General features: G+C 34.6%; 1 protein-coding gene across 1 annotated transcript; it reads left to right on the forward strand.

Annotated features, from left to right (window-relative positions):
- Positions 1-13358: 13358 nt before the first annotated feature.
- On the forward strand, positions 13359-13979 carry LOC149150275 (cysteine proteinase inhibitor A-like). Its single transcript, XM_089439280.1, has 2 exons — positions 13359-13564; positions 13667-13979. The coding sequence occupies exons 1-2, from the start codon at positions 13379-13381 to the stop codon at positions 13853-13855; spliced, it is 375 nt and encodes a 124-aa protein (XP_089295406.1). The 5' UTR covers positions 13359-13378; the 3' UTR covers positions 13856-13979.
- The last annotated feature ends 5729 nt before the right edge of the window (positions 13980-19708 follow it).

Genomic DNA, 19708 nt, shown 5'->3' on the forward strand with positions numbered 1-19708 from the left:
TAGAGTGGGATAGGGTCATCCGAATCGGATACTTTTCCCTACAACAACAAGCAAGGAAGTAGTTTGGTTGCAGAGATTGTGTTCAAGTATGGGATTGGTACAACAAGCTATAAGGATAGACTATGATAGCCAAAGTGAGTTTTTCTTGGCAAAGAACTATGCTTATCATTCAAAGACAAAGTACATTGATGTTCAATATCACTTGTAAGGGATATGGTTGAGGACAAAAAGGTGTTGCTGGTAAAGGTGGACACTTTGAAGAATACTGCAGATGCATTGACAAAGTCTGTGAGCCCTTAGAAGTTCTCTTGGTTTAGAGAAAAAATGGGCATTGCAGGGTTGGACCAATGACTAAGCTCTCATATGGCCCCTTATCGAAAGAAAACAACAGGTAGGAGAATGTTGGGTATATGTTATATTCTTTCCATGGCTATCCCCATGCGTCGAGTGCAACAAAGGGGTCACAGGGGGTACGACAGCCCCCCCTGTTGAGGGGTTTGAGGGGGGTGGCACACCCTCTACTGGGTCCATGGCAGCACCCTGGGGAAAAAAATTGGACCCTATATTAGGTCGGTGAACCTACCTATGGTTTTGTGTGTGGTTTTCGCACATGGTTTTGGGCATGATGGTTTTCTACCCATGGTATTTTGTAGATCCAGTCAAGGGAACTACGATTATGTTCTAATCCAGGGTTAATGGATTGGGCTTTATGGCTGCTTCGGCATGTATATATATGTATTGTAACATTGAAAGGAATATAATGAAAAATCAATATGATAGTCCCTTATTAAGAGAATTCTTTAGCTAAAATCACATGATAGAATATTTGTCGACGTGTTTCGAACCAACCAGTGTGGTTCATCATCAGGACAAGTTGAAGGATCAGATCTAGAATGCATGTTAAATAGTTAGAGCAGAACTTCCAACAGCTATAATTATTGACCAGGTAACGGCTAGATTGACTACCTAACGGCTATATTAGACGAGGGAACGGCTAGTTTGACTGGACACAGGGAAAAGGGGGCAAAAGACCAATTTGTAACTTAATTTGAGGTTTTTTATTAAATTAATGGTTAGTTAATTTATTAAATTACAAGTAAATTTATACAATACATATAACTACTAAGGATTAATAATATTAAAATAATCATATTTTTAAAATAATTAAATAATATTTTAATTGTTTATTACCAATTTGTAACTTAGTTTGAGGTTCTTTATTAAATTAATAGTTAGTTAATTTATTAAATTACAAGTAGATTTATACAATATATATAACTACTAAGGATTAATAATATTAAAATATTTTTAAAATAATTAAATAATATTTTAAATTTAATTGTTTATTAAAAATTAAGATCTAAGAAAATTATTTTTCTTATATTAATTAAGTTGAATTATTATATAAATGGTTAGTTATACTATTACTTATTTTATGTAATTCACGAGCTAGAAAAAGTCTATTCAGGTACTTGATAACTAATATATTATTAATCTAATGAAGTTAATGTGTTAACCTTATTTTAAATAAATTCAAGGATATTATTAATAGGTTTTATACTAGATCCCTATTATTATATTAATATTATTACTATTAATTGTATAGGGAATCAATATCGAAGTAATCTACTTAGTTACTGAAATGCATCTATTATAGTTTTAGAATTAATTTAAGGGAAGGGTGACTAATAAAATTAAATATCTAGAAATTTAAAAGGATAAATCAAATAAGGTAGGAGGCTAAAGAAGGAAGGAATCAAGGGAAAAAACCTCGAACAAGCTATAAAAAGAGGGAGGAGGGGGGCGGGCGGGAGGAGGGGGGCGGGCGGGAGGTGAAGGAAACGACTAGGAGGTGAGGGCCGGGATCCAGCATCTGCTGATCTTCCACCCGTCATCTCTATTGAGATTGCTTGGCCTCCTTTCGATCTCAATGGCTTCCCTAAATTTACGGTGGTGGAACTGCGAAATTCTAGCAATGACATCGGCCTCCTCAATACAAACATGATGTTTGGTCTTCTCTGCATGCTCAGCTAATGCAGAAGACTTAGTTCTCCCATGCTTAAGATCAGCTGCGTGCTCACTGATTCTTTGATTAATGGAGCGCCCAGTCTCACCAATATAGGGGGTCCCACAGGAACAAGGAATAATATAGACCCCTTTCATGTCCTTAGGGTCGATAGGATCCTTCACCGATCGGAGGGATTTACAAATGGTGTTAAGGGGTCTAAAGGTTGAGGGGACATTATGCTTCCTCAGAATCCTCGCAATCCTGTCAGTGGTCCCTTGAACAAAAGGAAGATGGACCCCTGGGATACGTTCTTTAGGTTCTTTTTTAACCACTGAATTCTTGGAAGCTTTGAGGAAAGCCTTCTGACCCAAGTACTTGCTATAACCATTCTCGACAAAGACCTTGAGAAGATGGGATTTTTCTTTCTCGAAGCTCTTTTCATCAGAGATCCTTAGGGCACGAGTAGCGAGAGTGTTGAGAATGCCCAACTTCTGAGTCAGGAAATGATGGGAACTAGCATGGAGATATTGCTCAGTATGTGTTTTCTTCCGAAACACCTGGTGGGATAGGGAACCATCCATATTCTTAGAAATAAGAATATCAAGGAAAGGGAGGCAACCATCAACTTCCTGTTCCATGGTGAATTTAATGGTGGCGAACTGACTGTTAAGATGATGGAAGAAGAGATCTAACTCCCTGTTTTGGGATCTAGGGGAAAATATCTGTGTATATTTGTTTTATGTTTTATGCTCTTGCCATTGTTTATTTTCTATTTTTTAGAATTCGTATGCATGTAATTTATGTACGGGGTTAAAACCTACAATCATGTTTAAGAGGGGGCTGATGTGGCCAACCCACCCCATGCAACAGACATGTGAACATGGATTACCACTCTTCATTCATATGCTAGACAACAATATACTCAATCACTCTAAGAAGAGAGACGCTACTCTCCGATTTTTCTGTTATGTTTGGGCTTCTCCCTTGCTGCAAGTGGAACAATTCCCTCAAGAAATTGACAGTAGGAAGATTTTCCTCCTGTGGAAAATTTAGAGTTGGTGTGTAGCCGATGGAATTTCTCTCAGGTTCATGCATTAGATGTTTTCTTTAGTCACGAATCAGCATGCACTTGCACTCTATGCAAACTGGATAAAGGGATTGAAGGTCTTCAGCTCACGCACTTGCCACTGAGAAATGGTAAAGGAATAGGCTTAGGGAAAGTAGGGGTCACATCTTCCAAATGATAACAACAAATTCAGTGCTCAACGTTGCAGGAGCGGAAGGTGTCAGCCTTCATCTAGCTCAAACGTCCTCATTGGTTCGGGTTTGGAGGGATGGTCAATACTGGGTAATGTTTTATATATCAAATTCCTCTAGTTTAGTCATTTCATTCTTTGGTTATGTTTTTATCTGGTGAATGGTAGCTTGTTATGTTTTGAGCTCAATCGATGTGTGTGGATGGCCGAATTTTGGTGTCTCTCGTAATTATTAGACCCTACTAAGAGTTTTTCATTGGCCATTCCTTTTTATTTGGATTCCTTTGATAGTTGTCACAAATTGCTCTAGAAACTTGGAACTCCCTGGGTTTTTCCTTTATCTAGTTTCCTCATTATCAATCCATTGGATCTCTAGATGTTGTGGGTAAGAATCTAGCCTAGTTATTTCTTATTTGGTGTAGTATGCCCTAGCAAAAAATGTGTTGTCGTTGGAGGGCTAGGAGCAAGGGTCCTCAAGGCAAGTTGTGTGCCCAAGCTTAGAAGCTGCAACTATCTTCCACCCTGCCACCTCCCTTAAATTTTTTGAAAAGAATCGTCAACATGAAGCTTTGACCACTAATGACCAACAATATTACTTTGATTTAGAAAACCAAATAGAGGTATTCAATTGGATTCCTGACCCTATAAACACTAGGGGAAGATGAAGCTAGTACTTAAACTCCATCACCCTTCATTGGAAAATGAAAATACTTGTGGGAAGGGTCCTGAAAGATAAAAATGATGACCAAAATGATATTAATCTCTTCCTTAAATGAAATCAAGTGGGTGCAATGATATCAACACTCCTATCTTGCTAGTTTGGATGTCAAGCTTGATCATCTTGAAAGCCATCTTCAACATGAACTAAAACCTACATATCTAGTTAGAACAAGTGCTCAAGACCTGGCTCCAGTCACTTCATCGCACTCTTGATATTATGTTTTTCCACTCTCCAATGGTTTTTTACTTTATATAGTTTAGTTTATGGTAGATATCAATAGTTTCTCAATGTTAGTTACTTTTGTTTACAACCATTTGAAATTTGGTCAATGGTGAATAGATCTAGTTTCCTTAGAGGAAAAATGAGACTGGACATTGCATAAAAAGTGATATTTTTGTTGGTGTATGAAAAAATTATGAAGAAATACAATCTAAATTCACAACCAAAAACCAAAAAAATGAAAAAGGAAAAAAAATCACTTTTTCCAGTGCAAATTAATAAACAAACCTTGATTATTAGCATCTTAGTTTACCATTGGTGTTTCCTTCGTAGGAGGATGGATAACATTCAGAACGATGCCTCAGTCTCAAAAGTGCAGGGTTGGTAAAGGTCTCGATAATGTCTTTTGTTTACTCCTTATGCAAGTTCAATACAATTTGTTTTGGTTCTTTTCTCTAGTTAGGTGGAACGTCATCCTCTCAACGGTGGCTACTGGTTACGGCGGTGTTCTAATGCCCTGTCAGAGGGGAAATGCACACCGAGGAGGGGCAGCTTGATGAATGGCAGGGCGTCAACAGGAAAAGGAGCCAAGTTCCACTACTGAAACTACTAGTAGCCATCATTTGGGAGAGGGTGCGGCTCTGTCACCAGCCTACTCCTCGGGTCAAGTAGAGGCCCCCACCTACTTGGAGTCTATTGTTTCTCAATTGACCAACATTCATCTAAATATCGATACTCTAAGGAAGCAGAGGTATGAAGATAGAGATGAATAGGTAGCTTATATCAATGATCTTCAACACATGCAGAACGAGATCGTGTACTCAGTGGAAAGTCTACGTCATCACCATAGGCGAACAAATGACCACCTCCACTCCCTAGAAGTCTATGTGGGTGTCAATTTGGCCAGACAAGAGTTTATTCCCAATCAACGATGCTGGCTATGACGTTATCCAATTGACGATGAATTTATTTCATTGTTTCCACTCTATCGTTACCTTTACCGTTATCTCATTACCTCCACTCCCATTTTAAGTTATTCAAACTTTATATTTCCGCGCATTCAATTTTGGATTCATGTTCTGTTTGTGGCCAAAATATACATGAACTGGAAAGATAAAACAATGGGAAAGCCTTGACCCAGAGTTTGTAGCAGTCAGGGAAGAATCATGTCGAAATGGCAGATACGGTGCTTTAACGCCCAGGTTTTCTCAGAAAATGGAAAACTCAGTTCATTTTCATGTAAATAACCTCAAGGAATGATTTATGATGGAGGTGGTTTGCAGTTGTGTCATTGTGACCAATGCCATCTATTTTGTGAGAATTACAAGTTGTTCAACGATAGTGATGGCTAAGACGAAATGCAAAAAATCTATCCAACCCAAGAAAGGGGCACTAAAGGCTTTTCCTAAGATAAGAGTTGCATTATCCCCTGTCAATTACAATCTTTAACTACGGGGAGTGCACCTTTGGTTTGTATAAAGAGGAAGTAGAATTCTTGCCAGTTCTTACATAGAAATATTGAGAGGACATTATTATATTTATTTATTTTTTATTGGGGGAATTCTTGCAATATTACTATTACAAAAATATATGTAATGAAATCACCTAAGATAATGTAACAAAGTTCAATTTTCGGACCTGGAGTATGCCCTAAAACTGCTTCTGCTTGGCTAAGGTCTCGTCTTCCTAGGACGTAAGGAAACAAGTTAACGACCCAAGACCCAGAGGCATCTGGCAGGGGTGAAAGTTTGCCCCCCTACGGACCACCAGGTAGGTTATTCCAGGTGGCATGGTTTTCCTTGAATAACGATGATGAGTCAGCCTGCATTCACAAATAACAGCCAAAGATGGTTGTCCTCACTGCTAGTTTGACAACTAGATTATGATAAGTTTAACTACCCTGTATAAAAACAAAACTCAATTTTATATTAGTAATAGAACTCAATTTTACTATAGATAATTCAAATTTTGAAATTCCAACTCTATTAATTCCAAGTAACCAAAAAACCAATTATAATATATTCTCTTGTAAACGTTTTTTGTTTTTTTCAAAACTCTTTTGTAGATATTTTCCTTTTTAAAAGATAATAAGGTACTAAATGAATTTTCCTTTTTTAAAGTTATATATATATATATAATTAAGTATTTTTTTAAATATTTAAAATTATTAAAAAAAAATGTTGTATTTATACATTCAAATTATAATAAAATATTTATTTTTATATTTAAAACCTAATTTATAATAATTAAAAATTAAATAAAATTAAAGAAAACTATTATATTATCTTTAAAAAAAATAAAAGAATTTGATTTTTAAAAGTTTATTATAATTTTTTTGAATTAATTATTTGTATATATTTGAAAATAATACTTTTTACCATTTAGATATAGAAGTTTATAATAATTTTAATTTAAAATTATTTTAAAATCTAATAAATACAAAGATTAATATCGATATCTATCATTGTTAGAATAGGTTATTGAATAAATAGATTTATAGTAGTTATTATGATAACAATGATTGAAAATGAAGTATATATATTTTTAGGTATAATTAAATTTAAGTAATTATTTAAATTAATTAAAAATATTTTATATAAATTTTTAGTAATTATTTTTATTTATATTATTAATTTAGATCTATTTTAATTTTGAATTTATCATGTGTTGAGAGGGATAAAATCTCTCGAGGTGCAAACCTTTTTTTTTTTAGTGTAGAATTTGAGGAAAAGTTTGCACCTCGAGGGATTTGATTCCTCTCGGTGCATGATAGATCTAGGGTTAAGATGGATCTAGGCTGGTAGATCCATCTTAAAGTGGGGATGAATCTAGTTGGTTGAGAATCTTGTTACATATTTTTTTTAAATTATATATGTTTAACTCATATATTAATTCTATACATATATATTTTAGTGAAAAACCGAAATATTCATGAATTTCTAGATCTAACTTCTATGTGTGTATTTTTCTTTGTGTGTCTCTTTCTTCTTCCCTCTCTCTCTCCACCTTCCATCTCTATATCTATCTCCCTCTCTCTCCTTCTCTCTCTCCCCCTCCCTCTCTCCCCTATCTCTCTCTCCACCTCTCCCTCCCTCTCTCTACCTCTCTCTTCTTCCTTCTCTCCCCCTACCATCTATATCTATACCTCCCTCCATCTCCCCTAAACACATCTCTCTCTCTCTCCCCTAAACACATGTCTCTCTCTCTCTCTCTCTCTCTCTCTCTCTCTCCCTTCATCTATATATTTATCTCCCTTTGTCTCTCCTCTTTATCTCCCTATATAAACCCGCACACATACATACTCTCTCTCCATATCTATCTATCTACCTCTCTCTCCCTCTCTCTTTCTCTCTCTTTGTCTCTCTTTTCTTCCCTCTTTTCCCTCTCCATCTATATATATATCTCCCATTGTCTCTCCTTCTTTGTCTCTCTATCTCACCCCCCAAACATACTCTCTCTCTCTTCCACTTCTCTATCCATACCTATTTCTCTTCCTTGCTCCCTCTCTCTGCCTCTCTCTTCTTCCCTCTCTCCTTTGTCCATCTATATCTCTAACTCCCTTTGTCTCTCCTTCTCACCCCCAAAACATACATACTTTCTCCCCTTATCTATCTCTCTCTCCTTATCTCCCTCGTCCTCTCCCTCTCTCTCTTCCCCTTCTCTCCCTATCTCTCTCCTTCTCTCTCTCTTCCCTATTGCTCTCCTCTCTCCCTCACTATCGCCCCATCTCTCCCTTTTCACTCCCTTTCCCTCTCCACCTTTCTCTCTCTATGTCTTTTTTCTTCCCTCCCTCTCTCAACACCTCCAACTCCATCTCTCTCTCCCCCCTTCTCTCTCAAGTCCTCTCTCTCTTCCCTTCCCTCTCTCCCACCTCCCTCTGTGTCTCCCCCCATCACACTCTCTCTCAACCCTCAAAATCTATCACTATCTCCCTCCCTCTCTCCTTCCCTCTCTACCCCTCTCTCCCCCCTCCATTTCTCTCTTTGTTCCTCTCCTTTTCCCTCTCTTCCCTCATCTCCTCTCTCCCTCATTACATCTTCATCTCTCCCTTGTCACCCCCCTCTCTCCACCTTTATATATCAATGTCTTTCTTCTTCCCTCCCAATCCATCTCTCTCTCTCTCTCTCACAAATCAAGAGATCATTTTAGGCTAAAAAATGAAAGTGCCCAGAACTTCTCGAAACTAGCACCAAACCGAAGAGCTCGACAATCTGAATCCAACGCAAATCGTTTCATGCAAAAAGACATCGGATACTTCCAAAATCATGTTCTGATCGTTTTGGGAAACATGTAGAAAAAATTGAGTTGGGTTGTACATGGCTTCATAGTCAGCAGTTTGTACCACTGACTGGACCTTGACTGTACAGGTTGATTGTTCATCACTAGCCAATCTCTACTTGACACTTAGCACAATTGTATTCGCTGCAAAATGATGGAATTTCATTGGTTGATTGGGTTGGTTGAGGTGGACCAACCAGGGAGGACCACGTGGGGCAACCAAAGGCTGCCATGTGGCCTCCTGGTGGCCACTAAAATTTTGTTAAGGGTCAAACAACACCCTGGGGAGTCGAACTCATGAGTTTCCACCAAACAACCACAAGCTTTACCATTAGACCATCGCATGTTACTTGATATGGTTATGGCAAAAACTATATTTAAGTTTTAAGAGCGCGAAGTATGGTGGAGGGGGGTCAGCCCCTAAGGGCCTAGCCCCGAGACACATGTATTCCATATGCTCTCGGTGGATGCGAAAGGTGCCAATCCATAAGGCACTAGGCTTTAACCCTAGCCACAGTCACATTCCACTCTCATACAACTAAGAGCACGTAGGAATAAAGCGCCAAGGAAAAGGTGCTTGCTGCAAGGTGGCCAGCCCCAGGTTCCATCACTGCCATATGACCCAAAGCCGAAGGAAAAGGAGCTTCAATGGGCAGGGCAGGTGTTAAGGCCCGACCCATGGACCAATGGCACAACATGACCACGTCCCCGTGTTAAGGGGCTTAACCGACGAGGGCGGGCATTAAGGCGTAGCCCTCGACCCTTTGTGGCCCATGTGGCCATGTTTTTCAGCCCTAAAGAGTTAAAGGGCAAATTAATGATCCAACAAATTGCACCTGCGACGGGTGAATTTGTCACTCAGTTAGCGATTTTTCAGGCATATTTGTAGAATAGTTAGCCAGAAAGTTGAAATTGTTGGGTTTTTAACAGTGAAGTTCATGGATGAGCTAGTAGCTCATAATTTTTTGAGTTTTTCACCAATTTGAGCTCAAAAAGAGGCTACCTGGAGGTTTTTGGATGCTCTGAATCCATTGGTGACCTTTGTTTTTTGTTTTGAGCACATCTAGATGGCCTTTTTGCAGGTTGGAGGCTAAGAGGTGTACGAATCAAGTAGAGCTTGGTAGCATTTCCTAAGGGTATTAAGCATGAAGAAGACCTTGTAGGGGTTTCTTAATTTTCAAAATTCATTTGCAACAGCTAATACTTGCAGGGTTCAGCTCTTGGACATTTTTCTCTCTATGTCAAGTTGAGGGAAGCTTGGATTATGTCCTTCTTTTTGCATGTATGCTCATTTTCATATGAGGTCTAGGGTCTTTGTAGGAGATTCTTTGTATTGTTGTAGTTTACATGGTGATTGCAGGTTATCATGTTGTTTTTATGTGAGAGTTCTCTATAGGAGAACATTTCCTTGAAGGGGAAATAGCCACATAGTCAGCAACATACTTTATGTACTTCATTCTTACACTGAAATATGAGTGGTCTAGTCATGTTGACAGACCCAGAGATGTAGCCCAGGAGGGGTGAACTCCATCATCAAACCTTGTGTTTCTTCTTCTTTATGTCTACATGAATTATATGTGTTGTTCATTATGATTAACTTGCACATGAGAACTAATTCATGTTTGAAGGGACACTGAACAAACATGTTGCTTTTGAAGACCCATTTTCATGCTTACAAAGCGTCAACACGGTCTCTCTCTCTCTCTTAAAACCAATCCCATTGTATTATATTTAAGAAAGTATATAATATAAATAAATAAAAAAATAATAATTGTTGTAAATATTAAACCTATATTTTGGATCAATCATCTCAAAGAAAATACAATAATAAAAAAATTAAAAGAATCATCCACTATATTTCTTCTATCATTGTTAGTCATTTTGCTTTCTCTCTTCGCTTGGATCGTTGGTTAATATGCATCTACCTCCATTCTTTATAATATTATATAAATTTCACATATGTATATATAAAAGTATTTTAATTTTTAATTTTATAAAAACCTCGATTTAAACTCTATGGGAATGTTTTTAGTAGTCATGAGGATGGAGGATTTAGACATTATGTCAAAAGTAGTTATAACTTTTTTTTATTATTTTAGATTTAATTAAAAAATGTCATAAAATTAAATTAAATTAAAATATCTATAAAATATTTTGATTGTGAAATAAGTTATGATTTTTGCATGTGTTATTGATAAGCCATGGTATTGGCCCATGGTATTGTAATATAATAATTAAAAGCAAAAGCAAAATTTAAATTTAACAAATTAAATTTTATTATTTTTATTACTTGGCTCAAACCAGTTTATTATAAGGACTAAAGAAAACATGGAAAATTATATTTTTTTTAATTATTATTAGTAGTAGTAGTTATAATATAAGGGACATTAAAAATGTTGACATACAATTTTTCTTATATTACATCTAATGCCTACACATTTACCTTATACTTAGTTCATCTACTTTCTATTTAATTCTAAAGGGCCCCTCTCTCTCCACTAAATAATATTTTTTTTATGTAAAAAAAATTATTAATATAAATAGTAATTGTATTACATATATTTTATAATAATAAAATTGAACTCGGTTACTTTCCTATTATAACTTATATATTTTAAGTGATCACCATTTCTGAATAACCTTAATATAATAATTATCATAGCAAAATTCCACAATTATCTTTAAATAATTAACAAAAAAACTTAAAATGCCAAAAATAAATTAATGAAAAAATTACAAATAACATTATAAATCCATTACTCATCTGAAATCTAAAACCTTGTAACTGAAATCTTCTCTTTATTTCTACTGGCCTTAATATGAAATATATCATAACAAAACCACGTAATTAAATAATTAATAAATGAGGAGGAAAAACATTATAAATCCATTACTCACCTAAAACACTATTTCTCTCCCCGTGCATCAAATGTTAATGTTTTCCTTTAGTGCAATGAATAGGAGATACAACGTCAAAAAGTTATTTAAAAAATAAAAACAATTTGAAAAACTTAAAAATGAAAAATCCGAAAATATATCTTCATCGAAAACCTAATTAAAAATAAATAAACAATCTCAAATAATAAACGGTAAAGCTAATAAAGCCTAAAAAGCAAACCCCGCAACTACAACCTATGCCATTGCGATATAGTTATTTAAATTATGTCGATATTATTAATTCAAATTAGACAAAATATTTTTTATTAGTGGGGTGTGAATTTTTTTATTTAAAATATGTTTTTACCGATGAATCACACTGGTTGGTTCAAAACGCGTCGACAATTGAAATATCATGTGATTTACGTCGAAAAATCTCTCATAAATATAAACTAATTTGCCCATGGGGCTTTGGATTGACAGTCAATAGGTACACTGTTAACACACTCCTTGAGATAAGTCGCTGGTCCAAATCCCCATAAATACTTATCTACCAAATATATATATATATATATATATATAAACTAATTTAATACCATAAAAACCTTCAAAATATTTAATAATCATTAAAGAAATTGACAATAAATTTATAACACATCTCTAACAAATTAAAAGAAACAAAAACTCACCCAAAAATAAATGCCAAAAACACTCAAAACTTACTAACACTTAATAGTAAGGTTAACCATTTCACATCCCTCTATATTAGTTGTGTGAAGAAACTTCATTGAGTTATATAACAATGATTCAACTGTCTTTCAGCGTGCAAACAAAATCCCTAACCTACGATAAAAATCTACACAAATATATCAGCGGTCTGTCAATTTAATAACCATGATGGTTAAGATTAATTTTTCCAACAAAATCAATCAAATACAATTTAACTTACATGTCTATACTCAATCAACTATTACCAATTAATTTTTTTCCGCCTATCCATGTTAACATTTTAAATTCTTTATTCAGTATAAAACCTATTTTAAAAAAAAAAATTGTAAGTTACATCAAATTCCAGACCTGGTTGAACGCAATTCAGACTTTTGAACGTGCGCGATTACACGACCATTGAGATAGTTTGAACCGTTATTCATCTTCTCGATGCCACGTCAATCCCTATCTTATCCTCCGTTGCGGCACATCTTTATAGGCAATTAGTTTCGCACATTATTATTGGGTTAGTATATGGTACTTAATATTTGCCGAAGTAAAAAATGTCCGACGAGTTTAAATTATTAATAACATACTGTTAAAAAAATAAAATTGAAATTGAAAAGATAAAGTTTAAAAAACGTTTTTATTTATTTATTTATTTAAGAACATTAAATTATTTGTTAATTTTTATATTAAATTGTTATAATTTTATTCTTTTAATTTTAATATAAAGATACGTTATTGTAATTTAATATAAAGATATGTTATTGTGATTTATAAATCGTATTAGAAATTAGAATAGATTTCTGAAAATCATTATAAACGGCATCAACCATTTGATTTATACATTTTAGCTGTAAAATATTTACATACATTTTTGTTATAAAATATTTACATATGTTTTGTTTCAAAGGTCTCGGTTGATGGAGCTAAGGACCAGTGACAGCTGGCAGAAAGATTATCGAAATGGCGGCGGACGGATCAGCCGCAGACTTCCGAAAAGACGGTGAGAGAAGAGAGATGCGTAGAGGAGAGGTAGTGGGCACTCCGCTAAATATAGCGCAAAAATATGGGCGGGTGTCGCCCAAGGTTTCATTTCATTTGAGATATGCGGCGGCCTCCCCTTATGCTCAGCACGTCGTCAATGAGAGTGCATAATAAAAAGTAGGTGCCAAAAGGCTCTTCGCTTCTCCGTCAGAGACGTGTGGGTAACATTAAGATGACGGTGTTTGACCTGAAAGGCCGGTGGGCACTGGGATGGTCGGTCGTGTTTGCTTTTAAAGGGAACTTCAAGAGCCGCTGTCGCCAATGTCGAACAAGATGGGCACGAGACGCACAATAATAGCGGTCGCGATTTTATCGTTGGGATGGCTCTGCATAGTGTCGGATGCTTCTACTCGAGTTGGGGGCATCCGCGACATACCGGATGTGGAACACAATAAAGAGATTCAAGACCTTGGACGCTTTGCTGTCGATGAATACAACAAGCAACAGGTGGTGGTCTGTGTGTATATTGTGTAAAATTTTGTGATTTATATCCCACCACTAGGTATATGCACTTCAAAATTAATTGAGGGTTTTGTTGGCTTTGTGCAGAATGTGAGTCTTTCGTTTTGTAAAGTGGTAAAAGCGGAGGAGCAAGTAGTGGCAGGCGTGCGGTACTACCTTACAATAGAAGCCAAGGATGGCGGCAAAACCGGGGTGTATGCAGCCGAAATATGGGTGAAGGCATGGGAGAACTTCAAGCAGCTTCTTGATTTCAAGCCTGTGCAGACCCCGCATTAACAATACTCTCTTTCCTCTACAATATCTCCTGTTTTCTTCTTTTCTGAAGTTTGAAGGTTCACTCAATAAGAATGTACTGATGGTGTAGATTCAAGTAATAATAAGCTGAATGTCTGTTTATTAATTCTGCCCACGAGTTTGAAGGCCGTCATGGCATTTGCCATGTAGACCAGGCTCTGGTTTTGTAAATATTCGTCACGTTGATGAACCAAAGTAACTGTAGCAAAATGAAAATGGGAAGTGACTTAAATATGTAAAAGTCAAATTTAAATAATCTTAATAATAATATATTATGTAATACTGATATTAAATCATAATCCAACCATTTAAATGCACTTTTATGATCCAATTATCTAAGACACGATTGTCGTTAAAGCATAGTCTAAACAGTGTCTCTTTTGGAAAAGCAGTAGTCTAAACAGACTGTTTTTTATTACCCAGAAAATTATAGAAATTTCTCTAAGATTTTCATAAAATTTCGTAGGAATTTTTGTAAATCTAAGTTATAGTTGTTAAATTTTAAGTTTTTGGATGTTGCTGAAATTTTTTATGGTACTGAATTTATTTCCACTATCAAAAACATGATTCGAACATGTCTGCACAACGGTCACCACAGACCCATGAGGCAATCAGGCGTCGTTTGGTGATGAATGGTTTGAACTTCCATCGAAAATTTGAGGGAACGATAGAAATAGGCGTGAGGTGTAACTAAAGAACCCGAAACCAGTGGGCCTTCTCCATGTGTTCGCAAAAACCGAGGGCAATGATTTGCAGTAGGACATATGAGTGTTACTTAAATCTGCGAGTACATCTGGCAGAACGGCCGCGAGAGTGTATAGTATTTTATGCGTTCCTGCATATGTTCGCCCACATTCAACTCCTTAAACCGTGGGCTTTTGTTGCTGCGTAGCGTGAATCAAATGGCGAGCCTCTTTGTTTATTGGTTCAAAGTATCACTCGTGTTTCCACTTGCCCGCCACGTTCTGCAGCAATGTATATCCATTTTTCAAATAAAACATATTTAATATGTCAATTATTTTATCTAAATTTCATGATCAAATCCAATCTTATTAAGGTTACTTAAATAAAATTGTTAGAGCACTTTTTCCACGGATGGTCCCCGCGCTTTGCAGCGAGCACTTTTTCCACGGATATTCCCCGCACTTTGCAGCAAAGTATAGTAGCGTTTTAATGTTTTCGTTTTATAAACTTATTAAAAATATATAATTATAAACATTTCACCAAAATATATAATGTATTAGGAATAAAAATAATAAACCGTATTCCAGAATCTAAGATCGAATAAAGTGTATTATCGAAAAGATTGCATATGTAATTTATATATTGCATTCTTAAAATTGAAAAGTTGAATATATGTTCTATATAAATATCTTGTATAAAAAGAAAAGGTCATATAATAATAAATTTAATTGCTATGAATTCACCTTTTTAATGGTTTACAATTAGATTTTTAAAATTTTAATATTATCGTGAAAATTTTTAATAAATTTATAATTTCAAGTCAATAAAACTATAATTTTTTTTTCTGTATAAAGACTAATTCTATTAAGAGAGAAAAAATATAGTACAAACAGGCGTGCGAGCAAGCGAAGCAAAAAGCGAGGGAGCCAATGGAGATAGGCTCTCTACCTCGCTCCTTAGAAACAGACAAGGGAAGGCTAAGGCCAAAGAGAACACGGAGAAGCAAAAGAAAGAACTGAGCAGAGAAAATTACCCTGAGGGGTCAGTTCCTACCATCCGACATTTTTTTCCTTTTTTCTTGGTTACTTTGACCCACCCAGAGGAGTTTGGCTGAGCCATTACAAGTTGTAGACTATTCTGCACTGGCGGCGGAATATCCTTATCAGAGTCTGAGGACGAAGAAGAATGAGTACGTTTCTGAGAAATCTGAGGGTCAGATGGGACTGCCGGGTCGACCGAGGGAGCGTCCATCGGAGTCTCATCATTTTGCTCGTCTGTTATGGTTTCCTCCTCATCCGAGCTGGAGAAGTCTAAATCGTTCATACTACAATAAAACTATAATTTTTAATGGGGAGAAATTAAGTATATTATTTTATAAGAAATATATTTAAAAATATTTTAGTATTTTTAGGATGGAAATGATTAATAATTTGATGGAGGTGATAGGGATTGGATCACTATTTTTATGTCAGAACAATTAAGTAGCTTAATAATATATCTAATATAATAGGAAGATGGTTTGGCTACTACTTTTAGTGATAAAAAGAAAATGAAAATGAAAAGGATTTGGGAAACAATTGTAAAAATAGTATGCTGGAAATTATGGATCGCAAGAAACAAAATCATATTTCAAAATGAGGAAACATATAATATTAAAGTTACAACCAAGATCAGAGTTCTCACGTGAGAAATCTTCAAGGCTAAATAGATAAAGGATTAGGATACCAATTTCAACCCTCTCTGATTGGGTCAACTCATTTATCATATCTCATTCACCAACACAGAAAAGCACTCTAAAATCAAAATAATAAGAGAAGACTTTTAAAAAATGGATATCCCAGCACAAAAATTGCATCCACTCTAGAATAAAAATAATAGGAGAAGACTTTAAGGATTGGGTATCCCAGCATAAAAATTGCATCCTATTCTCATATAAAAAGAAAAAGTAATATAAAAATAAATTTAATGCCTATAAATTCACCTTTTTAATGTGTTTACAATTAGATTTTTTTAAATTTTAATATTAATGTGAAAAAAAGTCAATAAAATTATAATTTCAAGTCAATAAAACTATAATTTCCAAAAGTGAATATACATGTATGTGGAGAAATTAAGTATATTATTTTATAAGAAATATGTTTAAAAATATTTTAGCATTTCTATGATGGGGATGATAAATAGCATGATGGACGTAATAGGGCCTTAGATCACCATTCTATGCAAGAACAATCATGCAGCTTAATAGTATATCTGACATCATAAGAAGATGGTTTGGCTACTACCTAGAATCTTTTAGTGGTAAAAAGAAAATGAAAAGGATTTGGGAAACAACTGTAAAAATGGTATGCTGGAAAATATGGATGGCAAGAAACAAAATCATATTTCAAAATGAGGAAACAAATAGTATTAAAGTTTCAACCAGGATCATAGTTCTCACATGAGAAATCCTCAAGGCTAAAGAGATAAAGAGGATACCAATTTTGACCCTCTCTGATTGGGTCAACTCATTTAACATATCTTCTTCACCAATGCAGATCATAACCCCTAAAGAGCACTCTAAAATCAGAATAATAGGAGAAGACTTTAAGAAATGGGTATCTAGTCATAAAAATTGCATCCTATTTTTTTATGTGTAGCAAAAGGAAATCCAGGGATGGAAGGAACTAGAGGGGTGGTCTTTTATCCCAGGAATCAACTGGAATAAGAATATCCTTGGGGATCATAATAGATAACCAATAATTTTCTAAATCCTACACTCTCTTTCAAGGGATTAAGCAAGCTATGGAAATGAATTCTCAAGAAATCACTATGATAGGAGATTCCCTCCTTATCATATCAAGGAGAATAAAAAATACTATCCCCCCGGATATACGACTTGCTCAAATAAACACAAGAATTGTCAAGATCTTGAATCATACCCCAAGATCCCACATATAACATGTGTTGAGAGTAAATACCTCTAAAGAACAACCCAATCAAGGGAAGGCTTGAGTGGATGGTCAACTAGTATATGAGTCTCCATAAAAAGGAGGCTCTAGGATCCCCTTTCTGCATGTTCCATGGACTTTGAAGGCACATATAGGTGCCTTGATTTAGAGACGATACCTTGAAGTTTCACTATCAATGTCAAAGGGTGTGTACCAATCATGCTAAGGAAGGTTTTGTATTTCATCATTCCTCATTCACTCAGAAGGGAAAACCGATGCATTGAATTAGTATTGAACATGGAGTTTTCAACTTGTTAGCTTCATAGGGAGGGAGAGTTCCATTATTATGTGAAGTAAAGTATTAATCTAATAATTATGCATGAGGAAGATAGTACATAAGTGGTATGATATGGTAAAGTGGTGGTGGTTGGTGAAGAATGACTTTGTTCAAGAGGAGAAGTTATTAATGGACCTGTCATTGGTTTTGTTGGCTTAAGTATCTCAATTACTCATCTTTTGGACCTATGATTCAAAGCTAAACCTAGGTCCTCCCTATTTTTCATTCAGTTGTGTCTTTGCATTAAGATATATTATTGGGCCCTCTGTGGCAGTCTATTTTACTCATGCTTTTGGTTTTGCTTTGTTTGTTGGTCTAAGATACTACTATCTTCCTATATCGGCGATTACTATCAATGCCTCTAATGGTGCTCACCCTCATGATCTTGTTAAGGCCGAGGTTAGGCGATTTTGCAGTTACCTACAGTTTACCTTTTAGGACAAAAAGTGTGCAAAGGAAATTGATGATATTCTCAAGAGAATCATAGACATAAGTAAAGCACCCAATTCTCAAGCTACAACTATCGTCTGGATTTGCATGCATCTCTCCCTTATTCATCCCTTGGCCAAAATTTTGAAATCAGATTTTATACAGGTCATATATGTTTCACTTTGTACTCTCTTTCAAACGTACTCACTATTCATTCGTCACCTTCAAAAAAATTTACCAAGAGACCGATTTGGAGAACCCCATGAGTGGGAAAGGAAGTTGCAACGACCTTAGGAATTCTTTGAGATGTTTATTCCATGAAAATGTCATTGATTACATGAATTGAATCTATGGAGTTGTTCATTAAACATATCACAGTGTCATTATTCAGTCATAGTGTCATTATCCGGTGGATATATTCTTGGAAATATTGTGTCATATTTTATGGATTGTTGGATTCCTAATGGTGTAGTCATTTCGGTCATAGTGTCATTATCCGGTGGATATATTCTTGGAAATATTGTGTCATATTTTATGGATTGTTGGATTCCTAATGGTGTAGTCATTGGAATCAAGTCTGTAAAGGAGACACTATGAAAAACTAGATGAAACTCTCCCCAAAATTTTGTAACATTCAAGATCCAAATAAATAAATATTGTTATTATGTTTTCCAATAAGAATTGATTTCCATAGGTTCAAGTTATGATTTAAAATATTTTCAGTTTTTGGCTTCTTACTACTTTAAGTTATCAAGATTCTTTTCATTTAAATATATATATATATATATATATATATATATATATATAAACTCTCACCAAAATTTTACCATTCAAAATACAAAATATTGTGTTTGGGTTTTCAAACTTAAATTGACTTCCATGGGTGCAAGTGATGATTTAGAATAATTTTAGTGTTCGACTTTTTTATTATTTGATGCTAACAAGATTATTTTCATCTTTTTTCAATACTTTATTATTAAAAGTGAAATTAAATTAAATTTATATTATTATATAATAAAAACATATTTTAAATATATATCAACTCTAATTAAATTAAGTAAATTAATATAAAAAATATCAATTCAAAGAATACAAAATTTAAATCCCTAAAAGAATAAATTATTATTAAAAGAAAGTGATAAAAAGTAAAATAACATTAAAAACAAAATAATATATATCAAAAGAATATCAAAACTATATATATATTAAGCAAAGTCTTTCGGTAGAAATCACATAAAAGAAATTTTTGGCCTACGAGTTTTGAACCAACAAGTTTTGATATATATATTTGTGTGTGTCACTTTTAAGTGGTAACATTAAAATTAATTGATATAATAAATGGTTATTAATGAAATTTTAATAAAAATAAAAGAAAAGAAAAGAAAAAGAAAAAATATTGTAATTGATTTCTAGTATATATTAAAGATAAATTATATAAATTTATTAATTAATTAGAAA

The sequence above is a fragment of the Pinus tabuliformis genome, chromosome 9 (assembly GCF_031772625.1).
Source record: "Pinus tabuliformis cultivar Carrire ecotype Pingquan chromosome 9, CPIR1, whole genome shotgun sequence".
Lineage (NCBI taxonomy): Eukaryota > Viridiplantae > Streptophyta > Pinopsida > Pinales > Pinaceae > Pinus > Pinus tabuliformis.

Coding starts and splice junctions, on each gene's coding strand:
- LOC149150275 (XM_089439280.1), top strand. CDS start 13,379: ATGTCGAACAAGATGGGCACGAGACGCACAATAATAGCGGTCGCGATT. Junction 13,565..13,666: donor ATGAATACAACAAGCAACAG/GTGGTGGTCTGT, acceptor GGCTTTGTGCAG/AATGTGAGTCTTTCGTTTTG.